Below are 19130 nucleotides of genomic sequence, written 5' to 3'. Positions count from 1 at the left end.
ATTTATTCCTATCTGTTCTAGCCTTGAAAATAGAAGCAAAGGACTCTCAAGTTCATTGGATTCTTTAATATCAACAATGTCAGCTGATGGCCACACCATATATATGAATATCTTAACTGTATTAAAACCAACAATTAGAATATCCTAAGATACCAGACTGGTCAATTTTATAGATATGGTGTGGCCATCAGCTGACATTGTTGACATTAAAGAATTCAAAGAACTTGACAATCCTTTGCTTCTATTTCCAAGGGATACCTATAACCTTCCACCAGCAACAAATATCAGTTATCTTTATCCATCAAGGTTATAAGAGATCGAAAGAAATACCAACTTGGTTGACCAGTTGGCCTCACCTTTGGATGCTACTAGATAAAAAAGGGCCGTGGGCGTACTAAAGCTCCCGCAAGGGTGTATTGTACACAGTCTTATCTTGCATTTCTTCCAAGGCTTTACTAGTTACTTCAAGGCTCCCTGCATATGAAGACGACATTTATGTCATACATGGGATGGACTCCACATGGATGAGTCTGAAACTTGTAATAATAAAAAGAAAGACTCAGCAGAGAAACTTGACTATTAAGAGTAATTGTTTTCCTATATAATGTTTCATCAAGAGAGAAAGCAAAGGACACAGCAAGTATCATAATTTTGGATAATAGCCCAAAACAAGAAAGAATGGCGGAGGCCGTGTCGAATCGCTGGGTCGTGAAGATTGCAGATACACTCCTGCCCATGAAGTCTGTGATAAGAAAGATGATGATGTCGATTCCAGAGACGGAGTTAGACGGTAATGATCAAGAAGATATAGTTAGGAGAGATGAAAGAATGGTTGAAAATATTATGAAGGCAGCTCAAATACATTTAGTTGTGGCAGCTCTATTAATGACAGTGACCTTCACAGCTGGTTTTACGTTACCAGGAGGTTTTGAAAGCAATACTAATAGTCCAAATAAAGGGATGGCGATTCTATTAAGAAGAACAGCATTCCGTGCATTTGTCATTTCGGATGTCATCGCCTTTGCGCGCTCCACTGCGGCTGTATTCGCTTACTTTGTTATGGCAACAAAAAATCTGCAACAACAGAGCTAAGAGTCATTATCCAGCTTTATTATATGGCAATTCTGTCGCAGCTTCAGGCGATGACAGCAGTTGCAGTTGCATTTATAACTGGTTTGTATGCAACTTTAGCACATTCTGTTGGTCTCGCCGTTACTGTCTGTGTCATAGGCGTCATTGCTTATTATACGGTCTGCTATATGATTCTTCTTCCTGAATTTAACATCCGAAGAGAAAGAACTTGAGCAGAGGATAAACTTATGTTCTAAAGATGCAGCTAGCAATGTGTTTTATGTTGCATATAATAATTTACAGCTATCAACAATTGCATCTTTTTGCCATCTTCATATTTGATGATGTCCCTACATATTTAATCAATCATGTTATAGGGTCATCAATTGTGGGGAGTTTTACTTTCTTTCAACTAAATAAAAATAATATGATAATTACTTTTTACTTTTCCTAAGAGGAAAATACAAAACTCTTTTATATTTGGCTAACCTCTGGAAGAAAAGATTTTGGACCTCTATAAATAGAAGTCGTCTCTTCTCATACCATAAAATTGTATCATTCATAATGCAGTCCTTTAAGAGTTTAATTAGGGGGATTTTATCTGGCATTACTATTTATGCTTTTTAATATGAAGTTTTAGACGTAGGTCAATTGGCCAAATCATAAATAATTGATGTAAGTCAATTGATAGACGCTTAAATTTATACCTATTGAACACTTCAACTATTAAAAACATGTCACTGTTAAACACTTTTTAGTGATATGACACCTCAAGTTCAATTCACATCTCCAAGGCGTGTGAAGCCAAGGAGTTTTTTTCAACAAGCCAATTAAAAATTGACATGTCAAAGAAAAAAGTCATTATTTAAATATTAAAAAAAATAAAAATCATTGGTACCATCTTTCTTTTTTTCTTCCTTATAATTTATTTTTAATTATTTTTTAGATTTAAACCAAACGTCCAAATTTAATTCGTCATTTTGCCATGTCAGCAAGAGTGTGTTGCATACATTTTGTGTTTTTAACTGATTGATAAAAGATGTTCAAATTTCGGATGGATTAGGTGTTTAATAGGTTTAAGTCTGAAGTGAGAGGGTCAAGTGAAATCTCGATGCAAGTTTAGGGGTTATCGATGACTTAAACCTAAATAATATTATACTTTTTAGTTTAGTTTTGTGTCATTTGAATTACCGTCTTCATAATTTACAAACTATAAACTTTCACATGACGTCCTCTCGCTTTCGAATTCAACATCAACCAACTGTGAAGGTCACTATCATAAATAAATAGTTGCCATCACTACTACTACTAGTACTAATAATAATAATAATAAAAACGACGCATTTTTAACACAAAAAGCAAAATTTTGATAGTGTATAAATATGACCTTTAACTATTCAAAATTATACAAATATGACCTCTCTCCAAGTCAGCCCTTTTAACGACGTGGCACCGTATGATTGGATTACCTTTCCACATAGGCGCGAGTGAAACTCATGCATGGGGATTGCAAAATTTGTTCAGGTTTTGAATAGTTAAAGGTCCCATTTGTACACTATCAAAGTTTAAGGTCAAAGTTATAATTTGGTGTCAAGTTTAGGGTTATATTTACGTATTATGCCTTTAACTTATCGTCTCCATGATTTGCAAACTATAAATTTCCATGTGATGCTCTCAATTTCAAACTCAACATCATCTGTGAAGTTCACTATCATAAATAGATAGTTGCACTACAAGAAAGTGGAGATACGACGACATTTATTTGGCGACATTTGAAATAAATGTCAGAAAATAAAGAATTTCTTGATGTTTATGACCAACTGTCGCAAAACAATGACATTTGATAACATATGTCGTAAAAAAGACGACATTTGATACCAAATGTTGTAAAAACAACGATACTTGATCCAAAATGTCAATAAAATAAGGACATTTGTTGCAAATGTCATTGATTTTAGCGACATTTAGCAAAAATATCGATAAAATAGTGACATTTGATGCAAACGTCGAATATTTTTGACGTTTTCTGTAACTGTTGTCGATTTTAGCGACATTCAGCAAAAATGTCGATAAAATAGTGACATTTGACGCAAACGTCGAATATATTTGACGTTTGCTATAAGTGTCATTGATTTTAGCGACATTTAGCGAAAATGGTGCGAAAATAATGCCATTTGATATAAGTGATGGATAAATTAGATATTTATTGCAAATGTCGTTTTTAACGATAATTGACAAACTTATCGTTAAAATATATTATTAATCTCTAATTACCGATATATACTCCTAATTTTGAAAGTCTTTTATGTTATTCATCACTATTTATTGGTAAAGATTTTAATTTTTCTCCGAAATACAGTATGCCACCTCTATAGAATAATTGGTCTAGAGAGTATGATCCTAGGACTGTTATATGATCTCGAAATAATTTAATTACATACAAAAGTAAATATTTTTCAAACAAATACATTTTAATGCTTACTAAAAAAGAAGGTTGTCAATGAGCAAGTTGAATGATATTTGGATATATCAAAATAATAATTTATTTTTTAATAATATACTAGAATTAGTACCCTTTGATCTCAACACAGCTTTCAATTCTAACGTCTGGTTTGGAGTTAGGAGGGTATTCTATCTCCCTATCACCAACGAACATCTGATGAAGCCTCCGGTCAACATGAGTACTACCAACTGAGAAAGTAGCATGAGCCTCATTCTCATTCTCTCTCTAGGTTGAGTTTCAACTCTTCTATAAGTCTCTTAGTGCTATCTAGCTCTTTCAGAATTAGCAACTTTGGATCTTCCGCATCCTGACACTTTTCTTATACTATGGGATCTCCTCCTGCACTTTTGCTAGTTCTTGCTCGATAACATGTTGTCTCTGTACAAACAAAGAAGAGCAAAATGAAAACTTTTAAAGTTAAGAAAATAAAGTGAAATAGTCTATTTGGCCAAGCTTCTTCAAGTTCTCAGGACTCCTAGACTGAGCAGTTGGAGATTTCACTTGGATTGTTATTTCTCTCTTTTTGTCATTCTGGCTATGCTGGAACCTTTTAACTAATCAAATTATATTATTAAATCTATTGTTCTATTATGTATTATTGTGTTAAAATTCTCTGGGAAAAGAGCAAGAGAAACAAAGAAAGTCGAAAAAAGTTGACTATGCCACACACATCAGGAAGAAAAAGTCATGCTCAAATTATAGATGAGGTATGACATAATCACACTCTTTATTCTGTAATTTTTTTTATTAATTGATACATGTATTGAATATTTTACGGCATTCTTACTATTGAAATAGATGACAAAGAAGAATAGTGGTGTAAAGTCAACCCATATTCAGGTATTCAGAAAAACTCACACGAGAGAGAATACACAACCAGTGAATGAGATTGCCGGTGAAGTTATGGTAAATTCTGATTCTTTATAAGTATTTTGGTACTTTTATTCTATTGCAATTTTCTTTAAATTTTCGTTCCTTGACTTTTCTTTCAAAAAGAAACAAATGGATGATATCGCTGAGGTGTATCCCGAGTTAAATATCCCTGGAAGTGCTCCCAACGATGTGTACTCAAAAGTAATGGGACCAGACACTCATGGGATTGTCCGAACTTTAGGAAAGGGAGCAGCTCTAAGTTTCGTTTATGGTCCTGTATATAAATGATCTCAAGCTGAAAAAAGAGATTTTGATGTACAGGTTAAGTTGGAAGTTCAAAAAGCTACCTCAGCTATGAAAATTGAGATGGCGGAAAAGTTGGTTGAAGCACAAAAAGAAATGGAAGCTATGGATAAAAAGTTGTCTAAAGCAAAAGAGGATAAGGAAGCAGTGGAGAGAAAATTATCGGAAGCAAAAATGGACATGGAAGTAATTATAGTAGGTAGGGTAAAAGCAGGTGTACAAGCATATCTAGAGTCTTTGGATATTACTTTTGATGCATATACAAAATCAGGACAGATAAATAATTGTGTTGTTCACAAAAATTACTTTTGTTAGTTGATAACTTAGTTATTTTTAATTAGAATTATTTTATTTTTTTGGCGATAGGTTTCTGATAACTCAATTGAAGATCATCAACTACCGTTATCACCCATTTCATTTGTTCACACAAAAAAGGTTAGAGGAAATAAAATTTTGATTTTTATTTCAATTTGTTTAAATCCTAAAATTCATATGATTTTGGGATCAGCTGATTCCTTTTCTTGTTTCTATTTGGGATTAATCGACCAACTATTAGTCACTACGTCATGTAAACTATTGGTATTGAAGTTCAACCTTAGTAGTTCTGTAACTTATAGATGAGCATCATAATTGAATAATTAAGTTGCATTTTAACTAATTGTTTTTTGTGTATTTTAATATATGAATTTTTCATATTGCTACACTAGATCAGAGTTATTCATCGATAATTTTGGTCAAATATTTGTTGTTGAAGCAATATTTGTTATTGAAACAATCTTATAATTTTGTTTTGATTTTCTTTATGGGGAAAATAGGCGTACTATGTAAATTAAATGTCGGTAGATAAATTTGTGACATTTAAACTCCTTAACACGACATTTATATAATGTCATCGTATCTCTACTTTCTCGTAGTGTTGCCACTACTAATTAAATGTATTTGAGCTGCCTTCATAATATTTTTTTTTGACTATTATTTCATCTCACCTAACTCTATGTAAGGAGTGTGAATTTACTTCATCCACTTTACATAGTGTCTTGTCTTGTTTACTTTTTTATTGGCACAGGTAGTTATCCTTTAAATATAATAAATTTAATATTTTAAAAAATGCATTAAATAATGTATCGTATTTAATATTAAGGGCTAAATAGATAAAAATAAATAAATTATTCATGAATTTTATAAACTAAACGAGTATTATTGTACGACCTAGAATAGAAAAATAGATAAATAAAGATTGACGAAGTTGACTTGGTCTTTACTTAGTACTACTATATATCAGGCTCATCAATTTCACATGGTACATGTAGCCCAACTTTTAATTTTGTATAATGTTTCAACTCGAGAAAGTTCTTGACTCAGGGCTCTATCGAAAACAACCTCTTTATTTCACCTCTGAGATATTAGTACGGACTGCGTATACTTACTCTCTCAAGAACCTACTTGGCGAGGAATATACCGAGTATGGTGTTCTTGTTTCACCTCGAGAAAGCAAAAGACTTTCAAGTTTATTGAAGATTTATTCATTAATTATCCGTAACTTTCTGATCACATGACAACAACATTACCAATTACTACAACGCTGCCCGTGATATGAAAGAATAATCAAAAATATGATGAAGGCAGCTCAAATACATTTAGTGGCCATTATCTATTTATGATAGTGACCTTCACAGCTGGTTTCACGTTATGAAAGTGGTATTGATAGCCCTATAGCATGATTGATTAATTGACAGTAGCTTGGTATTTGTAAAAAAAAAAAAAAAAAAAGATAGTTCGGTGCACTAAAGCAACCGCTATGTGCAGTGTCTGGGAAAAGGCCTCACCACAAAACAACCGCTATGTGTGGTGTCCGGGGAAGGGTCCCACCAAAAAGATGTATTGTACGCAGCCTTACCTTGCATTTTATTATTGATATTTGTATGGACTGAAAAAGTAAAGACATAGTGTTAAAGTACATTAATTATGCAGAAATATCATCAAATATGAAGATGGCAAAAGATGCAATTGTTAATTTTCAGGAAGAAGAATCATATAGCAGACCATATAGAAAGAGATTGCACTTATGACACAGACAGTAACAGAAAGACCAACAGAATGTGCTAAAGTAACATACAAACCAGTCGAAAATGCAATTACGACTGCCGTCATCGCAAGAAGCTGCAACAGAATTGCCATATTGTAAAGCCGGATAATAGCTTTTAGCTCTGTTCTTGCAGATGATATTGACTTTGTTGCCATGAGAAAGTAGGCGAATACAGCTGCAGTGGAGCACGTAAAGGCGATGACATCCAAAATGACAAATGCACGGAATGCAGCTCTTCTTAATAGAATCGGCATCCCTTTATTAGGACTATTAGTATCGCTTTCAAAACCTCCTGGTAACGTAAAACCAGCTGTGAAGGTCACTGTCATTAATAGAGCTGCCACAACTAAATGTATTTCAGCTGCCTTCATAATATTTTCAACCATTCTTTCATCTCTCTTAGCTTTTTCTTCTTGATCATTACCGTCTGACTCCGCCTCTGGTAACGGCACCATCATCCTTCTTGTCACAGACATCATGGGCAGGAGTATACTTGCAAGTTTATTTGCAACATTTATGGCCATCGCTATCTCCGCCATTCTTTTTTGTTTGGGTTATTATCCAAAATTATGATACTTGGTATGTCTTTTGCTTTCTTTCTTGATGAAACATTATATAGGAAAACAATTTCAGACTCATCCAAGATGGGGTCCAGAAAACAGCCTCTGACAGAAATGCAAGGTAAGACTGCGTATAATACACCCTTGTGGTGAGGCCCTTCCCTGAACCCTGCGCATAGCAGGAGCTTTAGTGCACCGATTGCCCTTTTTTTAGCTAGTAGCATCCAAAGGTGAGGTCCAGTGGTCAACGAAATTGGTATTTCTTCCTATCTGTTCTGGCCTTGATGGATAGAGATACCTGGTATTTGATATTTGTTGCTGGGGAAGGTTATAGGTAGCAAAGGAATCTCAAGTTCATTGGATACTTTAATATCAACAACAAATGGCCACACCATATATATAAAATTGACCAGTCTGGTATCTTGAGATATTCTAATATAAAGACTCAACAAAGACTTCATTTATGAGATATAACACACCTAGAAGTTCTACATCATATTAAGTTATTCAAATGCAAAGACTTAAGGTAAATAGACTTCATCAAATATAATTATAATAGAAATATTTGGCCTCAGAGATGCAAGCTACCCACTGTGAAGTGGATGAGTCAGGCCAAATCGGTATGCTATAGCCCACGGTTTCGGGTGGGCTCCTGGACATGTTTTGGGACGAAAATCGACCGCGGTGCCCCAGGTACGGTGAGGAGTGGCCTAGTGTGGGTCAGCGGGGTCATTTGGGTGGTCAAACGGGCGAAAAAGCATGAACGGAGCATTTTCGAGCTAAATCGGAATGTTATAGCTCACGGTTCCGAGGGTGGGCCCAGGGTCAAGTGTGTTTTGGATCAAAAATCGACCGGGGCACCCCAGGCAGACTGAGGAGCAGCCTAGCTGATGCAAAGAGTGCAACCAGGTAGCCGATAGCTTGGCCAAACTAGCCTATTCTACTTACCATAATCAAGTCATACAATTTTATTTTGATTTGCATAGAACTTCTTAAGGGTCCTTTCAACTTGATAAGTAACAATGTTGCTGTCATGTGACCAAGAGGTCACGGGTTCAAGCCTTGGAAACAACCTCTGGCAGAAATGCAAGGCGAGGCTCTGTACAATACACCCTTATGGTGGCCTTCCCTGAACACCGCGCATAGCGGTAGCTTTAGTGCACCGAGCTACGCTTTTTTTTGTTGTTGGCTCTTGGAAGTCTCTTCTGGCCTTTTTTGATGGTGAGTTTCCAGAGTCAATTGAATTAATAAGTTATACTTGAATCATATTGAGTTTTTTCTTTCTTTTTTTTTTATGAAGAATCATATTAAGTTATATATACACTTGTGAATTATATTGTTATAGCATGTTAGTTAAGTATATATTCAAAGTTACCAATCAATGCTTTAGCTTTTGCGTTTGCTTTGGATTCTCTTCTTTTGCTTTTGCTTTTATTCTCTTCCTTTTTTAAGCTATGACCAAACAAATTGTCTTTTCAACTACACACTTCTTCTTTCGAAAGGTCCTATTACCTCCGAACTATTTTAAAATGAAATAAATACACCCTTATATGCACACTCAAAGTTAGAGAGCGTAAGAGGGGCCAAGTTAAACGACACGGTAGTGTATTATGCCTTGATTTTATATATACTCTCTCCGACCACTTTTACTTTTCCACTTTGGATTTTATACCCCTTTTAAGAAAGAAACAATGATTGATATGAATATTTTGCCATAATGCTCATATAAATGCTAAGGTAAATTATGAAAAAAAAATTATTGTCTTTTCTTGATATGATGTTAAAAGTGACAAGAAAATTTGAAAATCTGGATTAGCGGACATAGTGAAAAAGTAAAAGCGAACAGAGAAAGTATAATCAACAACAACGTGTTTACCGAGCTTGTTGGGGACGTGACCTTAAATAGGAGGTTGTGGAGGATGCAGATTTGCATAGTAGGTTAGCAATCCTTCCTTATTAGTATTCATAGTATTACTCATGTAGTTTCTTGTTCCTTGATTTCTATTATTATTTTGACGCCTCTGGTACTTTGATTATCATATTTTCTAGTTTTCGTTCAGACTGCTTTGTCACGCTTTCTATAGTATTTTGTTATGTCTTCGGCATTTTCGTTATTGCTTTTTCATCGAGCCAAGGTTTATCGGGAACACCCTCTCTACCTCTAGGGTAGGGGTAAGGTCTACATCAGTACGTCACCTACCATCCGCAAACCCCACTTTGTGGGTTTACACTGTGTATGTTGTTGTTGTTGTTAAACAATTACTTGTTTGGAAGTAGTGTAGAAACTGATAATAAGCAGTTAATTGCTTAATTGCAAATGATTTTTGATGTATTTTGGCGCATCTTGACTAATTCCACGGGATACTTGACACCTCCCACAAGCAACAGGAGAAATCGCCTAATGTTCGTCTCTGTTGTGAATCGAACCTAAGACCTGACGGTGTTCAACCCACGTCGTTAAAATAACGTACATATTTACAGCTAGTCCTGCACGTTCAAGATATTTTAGTTATACAAAGACTCAGAGAAAACTTCATAAGGATATTTATATATTGACAAAGACTTTTTTAAGTCTATGGACCAGTATGATATTTTAAGATTAATTCAATATTGCAGATTTTAAAATTTTAGATGTTCGAAAACTATATAAAAAATACTGTTAGTTGTTGTTGTTTCACCTCAAGAAAGCAAAAGACTTTCAAGTTCATTGCAGATTTATTAATTAATTTTACGTGACCTCCAGATCAGATGGCAACAACTTTACCAATTACTCCAACACTCTCCGTGAGATGAAAGAATAGTCAAAGATAGTGGCCTTCACAGCTGGTATTTGTCTAGACTGAAAAAAGTAAAGGCATAGTGTTAAAGTAATTAATTATGTAGGGACATCATCAAATATAAAGATGGCAAAAAGATGCCATTGTTGATAGCTGCAAAAAGATACTACCTCCGTTTCGGAATAAGTGAATTGTTGGGATATTTATTGGTGTTTCAAAATAAGTGAATCATTGATTTTTTTTTTTTCAAATTTACCCTTATGATTTGACAACCAATTAACTTTTGAAAAGTTATTATAAGGTCAGTTTTTTCTTTTTTGAGATAAAAATGAAAAGTCGTGTTAAATTTATGTCTTTAATGCTTTTTTCTTTATCTGTGTGCCAAAACCTAATAATTCCTTTATTATGAAACGGAGGGAGTATTTATTACTTTGTGCAAAACTGAATTATTGAAATTCAGTCTGGAGTAATATATGTTTCATGAAATGAAATTATAAAGCATAAAACACAACCAAGAAGTTATCCCTTTCTTCCAATCAAGGCAAATAACAAATACCTTTCTTATAGCACTTAGATTTCTACTTTGGATATTCATCCTTTCTCTATTTAATGGTTTTGCATGAAGGTTAAATGAACTCGATGCTAGCAAGACAGCGGAGGTTAGATAGCTCTGACGGGAGGAAGAGGTAGGTAAGTTGAGGTTATACATTCATACATACGTCGTAGGAGGATGACTTCTGATGAGTCTGAAACAAAAGTAAAAGAAATTATGAATGCAGCTCAAATACATCTAGTTGTGGCCACACTGCTAGTGACGGTCACATTCGCGGCCGGTTTCACATTACCGGGAGGTTTTGAGAACGACCGTGATAGTCCTAACAAAGGAATGGCGATTCTGACGAAGAAATCAGCATTCCGTGCATTCGTTGTCACGGATGCCATTGCCTTTGTATGCTCTGCTGGTGCTGTGTTTAGCTACTTCGTCATGGCTGCGAATCACCGGCCGAAGACCGCAAAAGAGCTGAGAGTTCTGATGAACATTTATAGAGTTGCAACAATTTTGCAGTTCCTTTCAATGTCAGCGGTTGTAATTGCATTTATAACTGGTTTGTATGCTACTTTGTCACATTCAGTTGGTCTAGCTGATACTGTTTGTGCCATTGGTTGCCTCTCTTTTTTTATTTATGTGTTGGTTTTTTATCTTATTAAAAGAGGAATGGATGAAGAGACATGAAGTTTTTAGGGATCGTTTGGTACGAGCGATAAGGAATAATAATCTCGGGATAAAATATAGTTAGGGGTATCAGTTAGTTTTGAGATTATTTATCCCATATCAAACGACCCCTTACTACGCAGTGATCTTTCTTCAAGGGCGGAGCGAGGAGGCACAAGGGCAAGGTTTTGATCCTTTGTCAGAAAATTTTGTTGTTATGTATATTTAATAGACGTTGAATCTTCTCTAACTTCTTCGTTTGTTTACTTCTTTATATTTTGAATCGTCTATGTATCTACGATTGTGTATTTGTTTGGCATATTAATGTAAATATATGCGAGCTTTGTAGTTAAGAGAACTTTTATGTCAAATTATTCTGAATTCTTATTAGAGTAAAGCATCTAGTACCTCCCGAACTACGACCAAATTTGCTACGACACACTCCAACTTCACGGGGGTCCTATTACCCCGCCAAACTCAATTTTAATTTTTGTCACCCTTTTGTGCTGACGTGACACATTTTGTTAATCTTTTTAGCTAACGTGGCACCTTTGATGTGAGCCCCATTCTATGTAAGAAAGGTGCCACGTCATCATAAAAGGGTGACAAAAGTAAGCTAAAATTGAGTTCGGGGGTAATAAGACCCCTGTGAAGATGAAACATGTTGTAGCAACTTTGGTCGTAGTTCGAGGGGTACTAGATGTTTTTGCAAGATGTTTTTGCACCTTTTCATGATTGCCAAACGATGCAAAGTTAATCAGACTTCTTGATAGATCACGCTCGTGGAAATGCAGGCTGACAAATTTTCTATTACACTAATACGAGATAAAGCACGTGTCCAAAAATTAATATACGTATATACTTCTTCCTAAAACAAAACAAAAATACACTGTCAGCCATTCAGCAACGCGTGTCTGATTGGTACACGTTGAGCCTACTTATGGGTGTTCAACCAGAACGCAGCCTGCTTGAGGTATCTAAGTGAAAAATTGTGGCCGCTTTAGGTGTACCCGTATGTATTACACCAACAATCGGGATGACAGATAAGCTGCTTTCTTATAGGACGGAAAGATCCTGTGTCGATAAGCATACTCGTAAACTCAGGAGATGGTGGTTCGAGTCATGTAGTGATTAGTGAAGAACATAGTCGATCCTTAAGGACGGAGGAAAAGTGAATGAAACAACCAAAGAAGACAATTATTTTCAAGCCGGAAGCTTTCATCAAGTCGATAATATTTGCAGAGACAACAATTCACATTTCAGCTATCCTGCTGGGCTACATATTACAAATGAGTCTATCAAGATTCATGAACAGCTGACCTTTCCTCAGTTCTTGCTCGTTTTGACGGAGGTGAACAACACGAGTCTGTACCATCTGTGTCGTGATCTTCACGAGCTTTCTTGTCCGGTGATTTCCCTCCAGAACTTGAACGATCATTCAAACTAACAGGATCTTTCTCGAGTGCTTCTGATTTGTCGTTGGGAGGCGAATGCTTTGTCTCGGTTGATGGTGAAGGATGTTCATCTGTTATTGATGATGATACCTTGAAATCTTTCCCAATGTCCTTCGTCCTCTCAAACATCATTTCGAGGTATTTACCTTGTTCTTCAATCCGCAACTGCAACTTTCTTTGGATCTGCGGAAAGGGATACGTTAAAATTATGACTCTACTCGATAGAATTTCTTTTTATAATAACCATAAAATGGCTGTCCGGTGCACTAAGCTCTCACTATGCACAAGGTCCGGGGACCGGACCACAAGGTTCTATGGTCCGGTCCTTCCTCGGAACAAAGGAATCAGTTCCAAGCTATGTTGTTCGGACACTCCAAAAATGTTGTCTCACCCCTGTCGGATCCTCTAAAAATAAACAACTTTTGAAAGATCTGACATGCACCCGAAGACATTTTTGAAGAGTCCAAGTAACACAGGCTCCAAGTTGAGAGAAGCAATTCTTTTCAATTCTGCAGTACAATACGGCGTGATGGTAACTCCCTAAAATTTGTGTTTTCCTAAAATTATAGATGTCAACTCAGCATCTGCTTTCAAGTAGTTTCACCCAGAAAAGCTTCTAACTACCTGCTGCATAAGCAATAATAGGCTAAAATGAAAAAAGGTACGGAATGGAGTTAGTGACCATGTCATCGTCAATTTGATGGAGTTGCGAGTTGTTTAATGTGGTATACTCTCCCTCATCCCCGCATGGATTCAAACCAGAACAATATCATAATGTCACGTTCGAATACATCGAGCTGCTTCTAAAATGATAAACTTGGATGTGTGTCTACACAGACGCACAATGTACAAGATTTGACAATGAAAACAGGTGCAAGAAAAGCAAGAAAAGGTACATGAGTAATGTTGTAGACTTTGATCTCTACGCACCTCAAGTTGTTCATGAAGCTGCTTTTGTACTTCCATCTGCAGTCTCAGCGCTTCTGTTATTCCCATAGTCCTATTACCAAAAATCCCGATACAGTTTTAAGAATCAGTCACAAAAGAAAAGAGACTTCGACTTCTTTGACTGAGAAACGGGAATTGCAAGAAGAATAAATGTCAAGTATGTAGAGGATGATCTACATTTGTACTTTCGGACTGAAAGTTGGGTTGGGGATGGGGGTGAGATATCGGCAGTTGTAAAATAGAACACTGGCATCGAATAAACTTTTGCCCATATGGCGTCATGTTAAACATTATGCCCGGTAATGAACAGACATACAAGATGTGTGATCGCTGCATAATCTATCGATATGCATAGTGTGGCAGCAAAGACTTACATTTTCAGGTCCAACGATGGCATCTCTATGACACTGGTGGGCTTCTTTTCCGGTGTTCCTGCAATGAGCAGATTACAATCTCCGTGAATTTCAAAGTCGGGCATTGATATGACACATGCAGAAGAAACAACGCAAGCATGAGATATAATTATAGAGATGCATCTTACAGAACGTTACATGTATGTTCATGATACAATTAGCAAGATTTACGCTGAGTTCCTTGACGGATGCAAAAGTTTATCAACTAATCAGAGAGGAAATTTCTACCTTCCGAGGGTTCTGGTTTATATCTGGCAGTTCTATATTTCTGAAATTCAAAATAAAATGAATAAGTTAAATAAATTGTTACCGCGGAAAAAATTAATGACAGATGATTTATTATACCTGCAAGTGGCTTTTGACATGATAGATGGTTAGGCCTTCAACATTCATGATCTTCAAGACTCCCTTTGGTGTAGCTTCTGTAAAGTCGAATTCATGAATCAGATATAATAATCTTAACGTTAACGGTTACTCATCCTAGAGAGGTCACGCACTTTCGCTACCGCCAAGCTTACTGATGGCTTCTACAAAGACTTCGTGAAGTTCAGGTGTCCAACGCATGCGAGGCTTTGCCAGCGCTGTGGTAGACGATGGGCTACCAACTGGGCAAATTTGCCCAGACGATGCAGCAGCGGCAGCAGCAGGAGAAGGAGGAGGTGGAAGAATATGGGATTCGCAAGCCAGGACTTCAGACGTTTCCAGAAACTGATTTGCAAAACGAGAAATCAATGTAAAATAAAGCAGAAAGAAATACAAGGCTCATATCATACATTCAGTACAGAACGAACCCTAATTTCTGGAGGATTGATATCAACAAGAATATCGCTCCAACTCGAACCCAAACCATCATCATCGCCATTAATTAGCTGATCAGCCCACTCTTGCCAATCAAATCTCTTAGCCTGGTCGTCAGATGGCATGACAACTGCAAGGCTTTCGACTTGGCCATTCTGAACAGGATCGTTCGTAGGAAAATTGATTAAGTCATGATATGCATCTTTGCCCGTGGAATTACTGTCGTTCCCTATGGGGCAATTATCAAATGATGTCGAATGTATACTTGAGAGTGAAGATCGGCAGGTTGCTGCAGAAGCTTCACTTGAAATAAATGGATAGTTATGTTGCCTACTTTCTTGAGAGGAGGTAGAACAAAAGTTAAAATCTTTATGGGGTCCAGAAGTCAAAGATAATAGATGCCCTACTGTTCGACTCTTAGATGCTGACGGGATTGCCTGTGAGGGAATGAGGTTTGAAGATGTCGACGTAGCTCCAGAAACACCCATGTTACTGTGTTGAGCTTCACTAGATCGTTGAATACATAATGCACGGCGCATCTTCATTTTTTCCCATAAATTGAACTAATAAAGACTAAGATTAACACAACAGTTCCAACACACTCCGTTGTGCCACTCAGTCAAAAGACGAATGTTCCAATGACGGTTCTCCACCTTGTACACCTTGTATCTGTAGCGATAAAAGACAACGCTTACATCAAGGACAGTCGATAGCTGGTCATCAAGAAATGAGATGCATTCTCTCTAAAGATATCACATCCACATTGGTAAAAGAATGTTTATGTGTATACCGCACTACTGTAAGCTAACCTATTATGTTCAGCAGTTATATTAATAAGACGGGCTATATAGGAGAAAGATATCTAGACACGTATAAGGAAGTCCGGTTAAGGTGAGTAGTGCAACAACAAGAACTACTACGCTCGACTAAAATGTAGTTAGCGTCAGCTACATGAATTCTCACTATCCGTTCCACTCTATTTGGACCCTTTTTCGTTCGTTACTTCTCTACATTTTTCTACCGACAGACAAATCCTACGCAAGGAATGTAGCTATAACGTAGCCCCAAAATGACACTAGACAAACGCTAATGCTATCTTCCTTTCAATCGATTCATAGCACCAACCTCCATGAACACGGCTTTGCAGTTCAAATGGAGCTGGCCGAAGTTACTAGTCATCATTTCTATAGCCTAAAGATCTCGACTTGGTGATTTATAACCAAAGAGTAAAGAGGAGCAAAACGGAAGAGCCAACGAATCTGACTTGAACGAGCTCAACAAGAAGCAAACAGGCTTCATACTTTCAAGCTAAGTTGCTCAGACTCTCCAAAAATGTTGCCGCACCTGTGTCGGATCCTCCGAAAATGTACTACTTTTGAAGGATCCAACCCGCACACATGACATTTTTGGAGAGTCCGAGCAACTTAGCTTTCAAGAGCCTACAACAAAACGTTGCGACTTTTCTGGAAACCATCGACTAACCAATCCAACTATAGCAAATTCAAATCATACAAGCACAACAGAAAGTGGGGGAAACAGAGAAATAGCAATGGACTCCATAAGCAAATAACACCATTTATACAAGATTGCTCAACGCTCATACGCATACATACATAGAAAGGGAAACAGAACTCAAGACCGCTAGACCGCTGGGGCTGTTTTGGTGGTCAAACGGGCGAAACGGCACTAACGAGCCCATTTTAGCCCGTTTCAATGGGTGAGCCTAGGGCCCGTGCCAGATCTGGGCAAAAATCGACAGGCGGCCCCCCAGTGGACTATGGAGCCACATGGGGTTCAGGTAAAAGTAAGGAATATGAACCTTAAAATCCAAACTTCAAAAGCCTATACAACAAAAGGCTGCAAACTTTCAAAAAAACTATAAAAAATGGCAGCCCGGTGCACTAAAGCTCCCGCTATGTGCCAAGTCCGAGGACGGGACCCACTACAAGGTGTATTACACGCAGCCTTACCTTGTATTTCTGTCAGAGGCTGTTTTCAAGACTAAAATCCGTGACCTGCCTAGGAGCCCCAGGTCGATTATCCGACCAAAACACTCCCGTCCACCGGGCACACCCCAGAACTGAGGGCTATAGCACGCCGACTTAACCCGAAAAAATGGCCTATTTGCGCCAGTACATGGCGACAACTTTACCAATTACTCCAAAACTCCCCTTTGAAAACTATCAACAACCCAATTCAACTAATCCAAAATTCAAACCATACAAGCACAATAGAAACATAAAAACACAAACAAAATTGGAATCCATAAGCATATAACACCAATGAAACAACATTGATATATACATTCAACTGAAATAAAGTTGAAATTAAACAAGAATATGTTGCAAACTTTCCTGAAAATCATCAACAACCAAGTTCAAATACAGCAAATTTGAACAGAGTTACCTGATACCTATTGCCGGTGGAAGGTAACACGTATCCCGTGAAATTAGTCAAGCACGCAAGCTGTCTCAGACACCACAGTTATCTAAAAATAGCAAAATTCTAATTATACAAAAAGAAAATGGACTAGATAAGCATATAACACTATTAACACAACATTGATAATATACATTAAAACTGAAATTAAAGATAAAATTCAACATGGGGTTCAAGTAAAAGATAAGAAAATGAACCTTAAAATCCAAGAATCTGACAAACAATTTGTTTGGGGCTCGAAAATCAAGACTTTCGTGGGTATATATTATATTATATTTAATAGAAAGATTCCAATTTGTCTAAAAAAACAATCATTCACTCAAGTCATCAATGTTGGGATTATCTCATCTACACCAATAATGGGACTTCAATCAACTGTGGGGTTCAATTTACTTTCCTCCGTCCATCTTTACTTTTCCACGATTGATTTATCACACGTCTACAAACAACAAATAGCATCTTTACGTATTTAAGATTGACTTGTCACACATCTACATCTTAAGAAACAACAAACACTATCTTTATGTGTCTACTGTTGATCTGTCCACTATTGACTTATCACACATGTACATCTAAAGAAACAACAAATAGTATCTATACGTATCCACTATCGACTTGTCAAACATCTACATATTATCCACTATTGACTTGTCACACGTCTACATTTTAAGAAACAACAAATAACATCTTTACGTGTCCACTATCGACTTGTCACACATCTACATATTATCCACTATTGACTTGTCACGCATCTACATCTTAAGAAACAACAAATAGTATCTATACGTGTCCACTATTGACTTGTCACACATCTACATATTATCCACTATTGACTTTTCACGCATCTACATTTTAAGAAACTACAAATAGCATCTTTAGTATTCACGATTGATTTGTCACACATCTACGTATTAACAAACAACAAATAACATCTTTACGTGTCCATTATTGACTTGTCACATATCTACATATTAAGAAACAACAAATAGCATCTTTACGTGTTCACTATCGACTTGTCAAGCATCTACATATTAAGAAACAACAAATAGCATCTTTACATGTCCACTATCAACTTTACACGCATCTACATATTAAGAAACAACAACTAGCATCTTTACGTGTCCGCTATCGACTTGTCACACATCTACATCTTAAGAAACAACAAATAACATCTTTACGTGTCCACTTTCGACTTGTCATGTATCTACATATTAAGAAACAATAACTAGCATCTTTACGTGTCCACTATCGACTTGTCACACGTACGTGTACATATTACAAAACAACAAATAGCATCTTTACGTGTTTACTATGGACTTGTCACCCATCTACATATTACGATACAACAAATAGCATCTTTACATGTCCACTATCGACTTGTCACGCATCTACATCTTAAGAAACAACAAATAGTATTTTTATGTGTCCACTACATATTAAGAAACAACAAATAGCATCTATACATGTCCACTATCGACTTGTCACACGTGTACATATTAAGAAACAACTAGCATCTTTACGTGTCCACTATTGACTTGACACACATGCATCTACATATTAAAAACAACAAATAGCATCTTTACGTGTCCACTATTGACTTGTCACACATCTACATCTTTAAGAAAAAAAAGTAGCATCTTACGTGTCCACTTTCGACTTGTCACACATCTACATATTAAGAAACAATGAATA

General features: G+C 36.5%; 5 protein-coding genes across 10 annotated transcripts; 3 read left to right on the top strand and 2 right to left on the bottom strand.

Annotated features, from left to right (window-relative positions):
* Positions 1-254: 254 nt before the first annotated feature.
* Positions 255-1521, top strand: LOC124898812. The gene has a single exon (XM_047412872.1). The coding sequence runs from the start codon at positions 679-681 to the stop codon at positions 1090-1092; it is 414 nt and encodes a 137-aa protein (XP_047268828.1). The 5' UTR covers positions 255-678; the 3' UTR covers positions 1093-1521.
* Positions 1522-3572: 2051 nt separating this feature from the next.
* LOC107871452 (protein ACCELERATED CELL DEATH 6) lies at positions 3573-8734 on the bottom strand. 3 transcript variants are annotated; one of them, XM_016718387.2, is made up of 3 exons: positions 6871-8734; positions 6577-6677; positions 3573-3952 (listed from the first exon to the last, which is right to left on the bottom strand). In XM_016718387.2, the coding sequence occupies exons 1-3, from the start codon at positions 7373-7375 to the stop codon at positions 3899-3901; spliced, it is 660 nt and encodes a 219-aa protein (XP_016573873.2). In that variant the 5' UTR covers positions 7376-8734; the 3' UTR covers positions 3573-3898. The 3 variants fall into 3 exon arrangements, with proteins under 3 accessions (XP_016573873.2, XP_047268823.1, XP_047268824.1); XM_047412867.1 differs by lacking the exon at positions 6577-6677 and having other exon boundaries at positions 6871-8728; XM_047412868.1 differs by lacking the exon at positions 6577-6677 and having other exon boundaries at positions 6867-8727.
* On the top strand, positions 3677-5202 carry LOC107871453. 3 transcript variants are annotated; one of them, XM_016718390.2, is made up of 5 exons: positions 3677-3803; positions 4192-4281; positions 4373-4480; positions 4769-4949; positions 5117-5202. In XM_016718390.2, the coding sequence occupies exons 2-5, from the start codon at positions 4234-4236 to the stop codon at positions 5122-5124; spliced, it is 345 nt and encodes a 114-aa protein (XP_016573876.2). In that variant the 5' UTR covers positions 3677-3803; positions 4192-4233; the 3' UTR covers positions 5125-5202. The 3 variants fall into 3 exon arrangements, with proteins under 3 accessions (XP_016573876.2, XP_047268826.1, XP_047268825.1); XM_047412870.1 differs by lacking the exon at positions 5117-5202 and having other exon boundaries at positions 4415-4480; positions 4769-5086; XM_047412869.1 differs by lacking the exon at positions 5117-5202 and having other exon boundaries at positions 4769-5086.
* Positions 8735-10903: 2169 nt separating the features above from the next.
* Positions 10904-11407, top strand: LOC107872221 (protein ACCELERATED CELL DEATH 6-like). Its single transcript, XM_016718990.2, has one exon. It carries the CDS (start codon positions 10904-10906, stop codon positions 11405-11407), a length of 504 nt encoding a protein of 167 aa, XP_016574476.2.
* A 1155-nt stretch (positions 11408-12562) lies between these two features.
* On the bottom strand, positions 12563-17834 carry LOC107871451 (protein PHOSPHATE STARVATION RESPONSE 1). Of its 2 annotated transcripts, none has more exons than XM_016718386.2 (9): positions 17636-17834; positions 17413-17487; positions 14993-15668; positions 14699-14909; positions 14547-14623; positions 14430-14469; positions 14163-14220; positions 13771-13840; positions 12563-13023 (listed from the first exon to the last, which is right to left on the bottom strand). In XM_016718386.2, the coding sequence occupies exons 3-9, from the start codon at positions 15542-15544 to the stop codon at positions 12685-12687; spliced, it is 1347 nt and encodes a 448-aa protein (XP_016573872.2). In that variant the 5' UTR covers positions 15545-15668; positions 17413-17487; positions 17636-17834; the 3' UTR covers positions 12563-12684. The 2 variants fall into 2 exon arrangements, with proteins under 2 accessions (XP_016573872.2, XP_016573871.2); XM_016718385.2 differs by having other exon boundaries at positions 17406-17487; positions 17636-17792.
* Positions 17835-19130: the final 1296 nt, after the last annotated feature.

Source organism: Capsicum annuum, chromosome 5 (genome assembly GCF_002878395.1).
Source record: "Capsicum annuum cultivar UCD-10X-F1 chromosome 5, UCD10Xv1.1, whole genome shotgun sequence".
NCBI classification, from domain to species: Eukaryota; Viridiplantae; Streptophyta; class Magnoliopsida; order Solanales; family Solanaceae; genus Capsicum; species Capsicum annuum.
Note: the sequence above shows the minus strand (reverse complement) of the source record. Positions and strands in the feature narration are given on the sequence as shown.

Bases quoted from the DNA above. Each gene is read 5' to 3' on its own strand.
- LOC124898812 (XM_047412872.1), top strand. From the start codon at position 679: ATGGCGGAGGCCGTGTCGAATCGCTGGGTCGTGAAGATTGCAGATACA.
- LOC107871453 (XM_047412869.1), top strand. From the start codon at position 4,234: ATGCCACACACATCAGGAAGAAAAAGTCATGCTCAAATTATAGATGAG. The intron at 4,282-4,372 runs GTATGACATAAT...CTATTGAAATAG, and splicing joins ATGCTCAAATTATAGATGAG to ATGACAAAGAAGAATAGTGG. The intron at 4,481-4,768 runs GTAAATTCTGAT...TTTGATGTACAG, and splicing joins AGATTGCCGGTGAAGTTATG to GTTAAGTTGGAAGTTCAAAA.
- LOC107871452 (XM_016718387.2), bottom strand. From the start codon at position 7,375: ATGGCGGAGATAGCGATGGCCATAAATGTTGCAAATAAACTTGCAAGT. The intron at 6,678-6,870 runs GTTTGTATGTTA...TTACTTTTTCAG, and splicing joins CGTAATTGCATTTTCGACTG to TCCATACAAATATCAATAAT. The intron at 3,953-6,576 runs GTGAGGCCTTTT...TTGTTTGTACAG, and splicing joins CACATAGCGGTTGTTTTGTG to AGACAACATGTTATCGAGCA.
- LOC107872221 (XM_016718990.2), top strand. From the start codon at position 10,904: ATGACTTCTGATGAGTCTGAAACAAAAGTAAAAGAAATTATGAATGCA.
- LOC107871451 (XM_016718386.2), bottom strand. From the start codon at position 15,544: ATGAAGATGCGCCGTGCATTATGTATTCAACGATCTAGTGAAGCTCAA. The intron at 13,841-14,162 runs GTAAGTCTTTGC...TTTTGGTAATAG, and splicing joins CCATCGTTGGACCTGAAAAT to GACTATGGGAATAACAGAAG. The intron at 13,024-13,770 runs GTGCGTAGAGAT...CCCTTTCCGCAG, and splicing joins AGCTTCATGAACAACTTGAG to ATCCAAAGAAAGTTGCAGTT.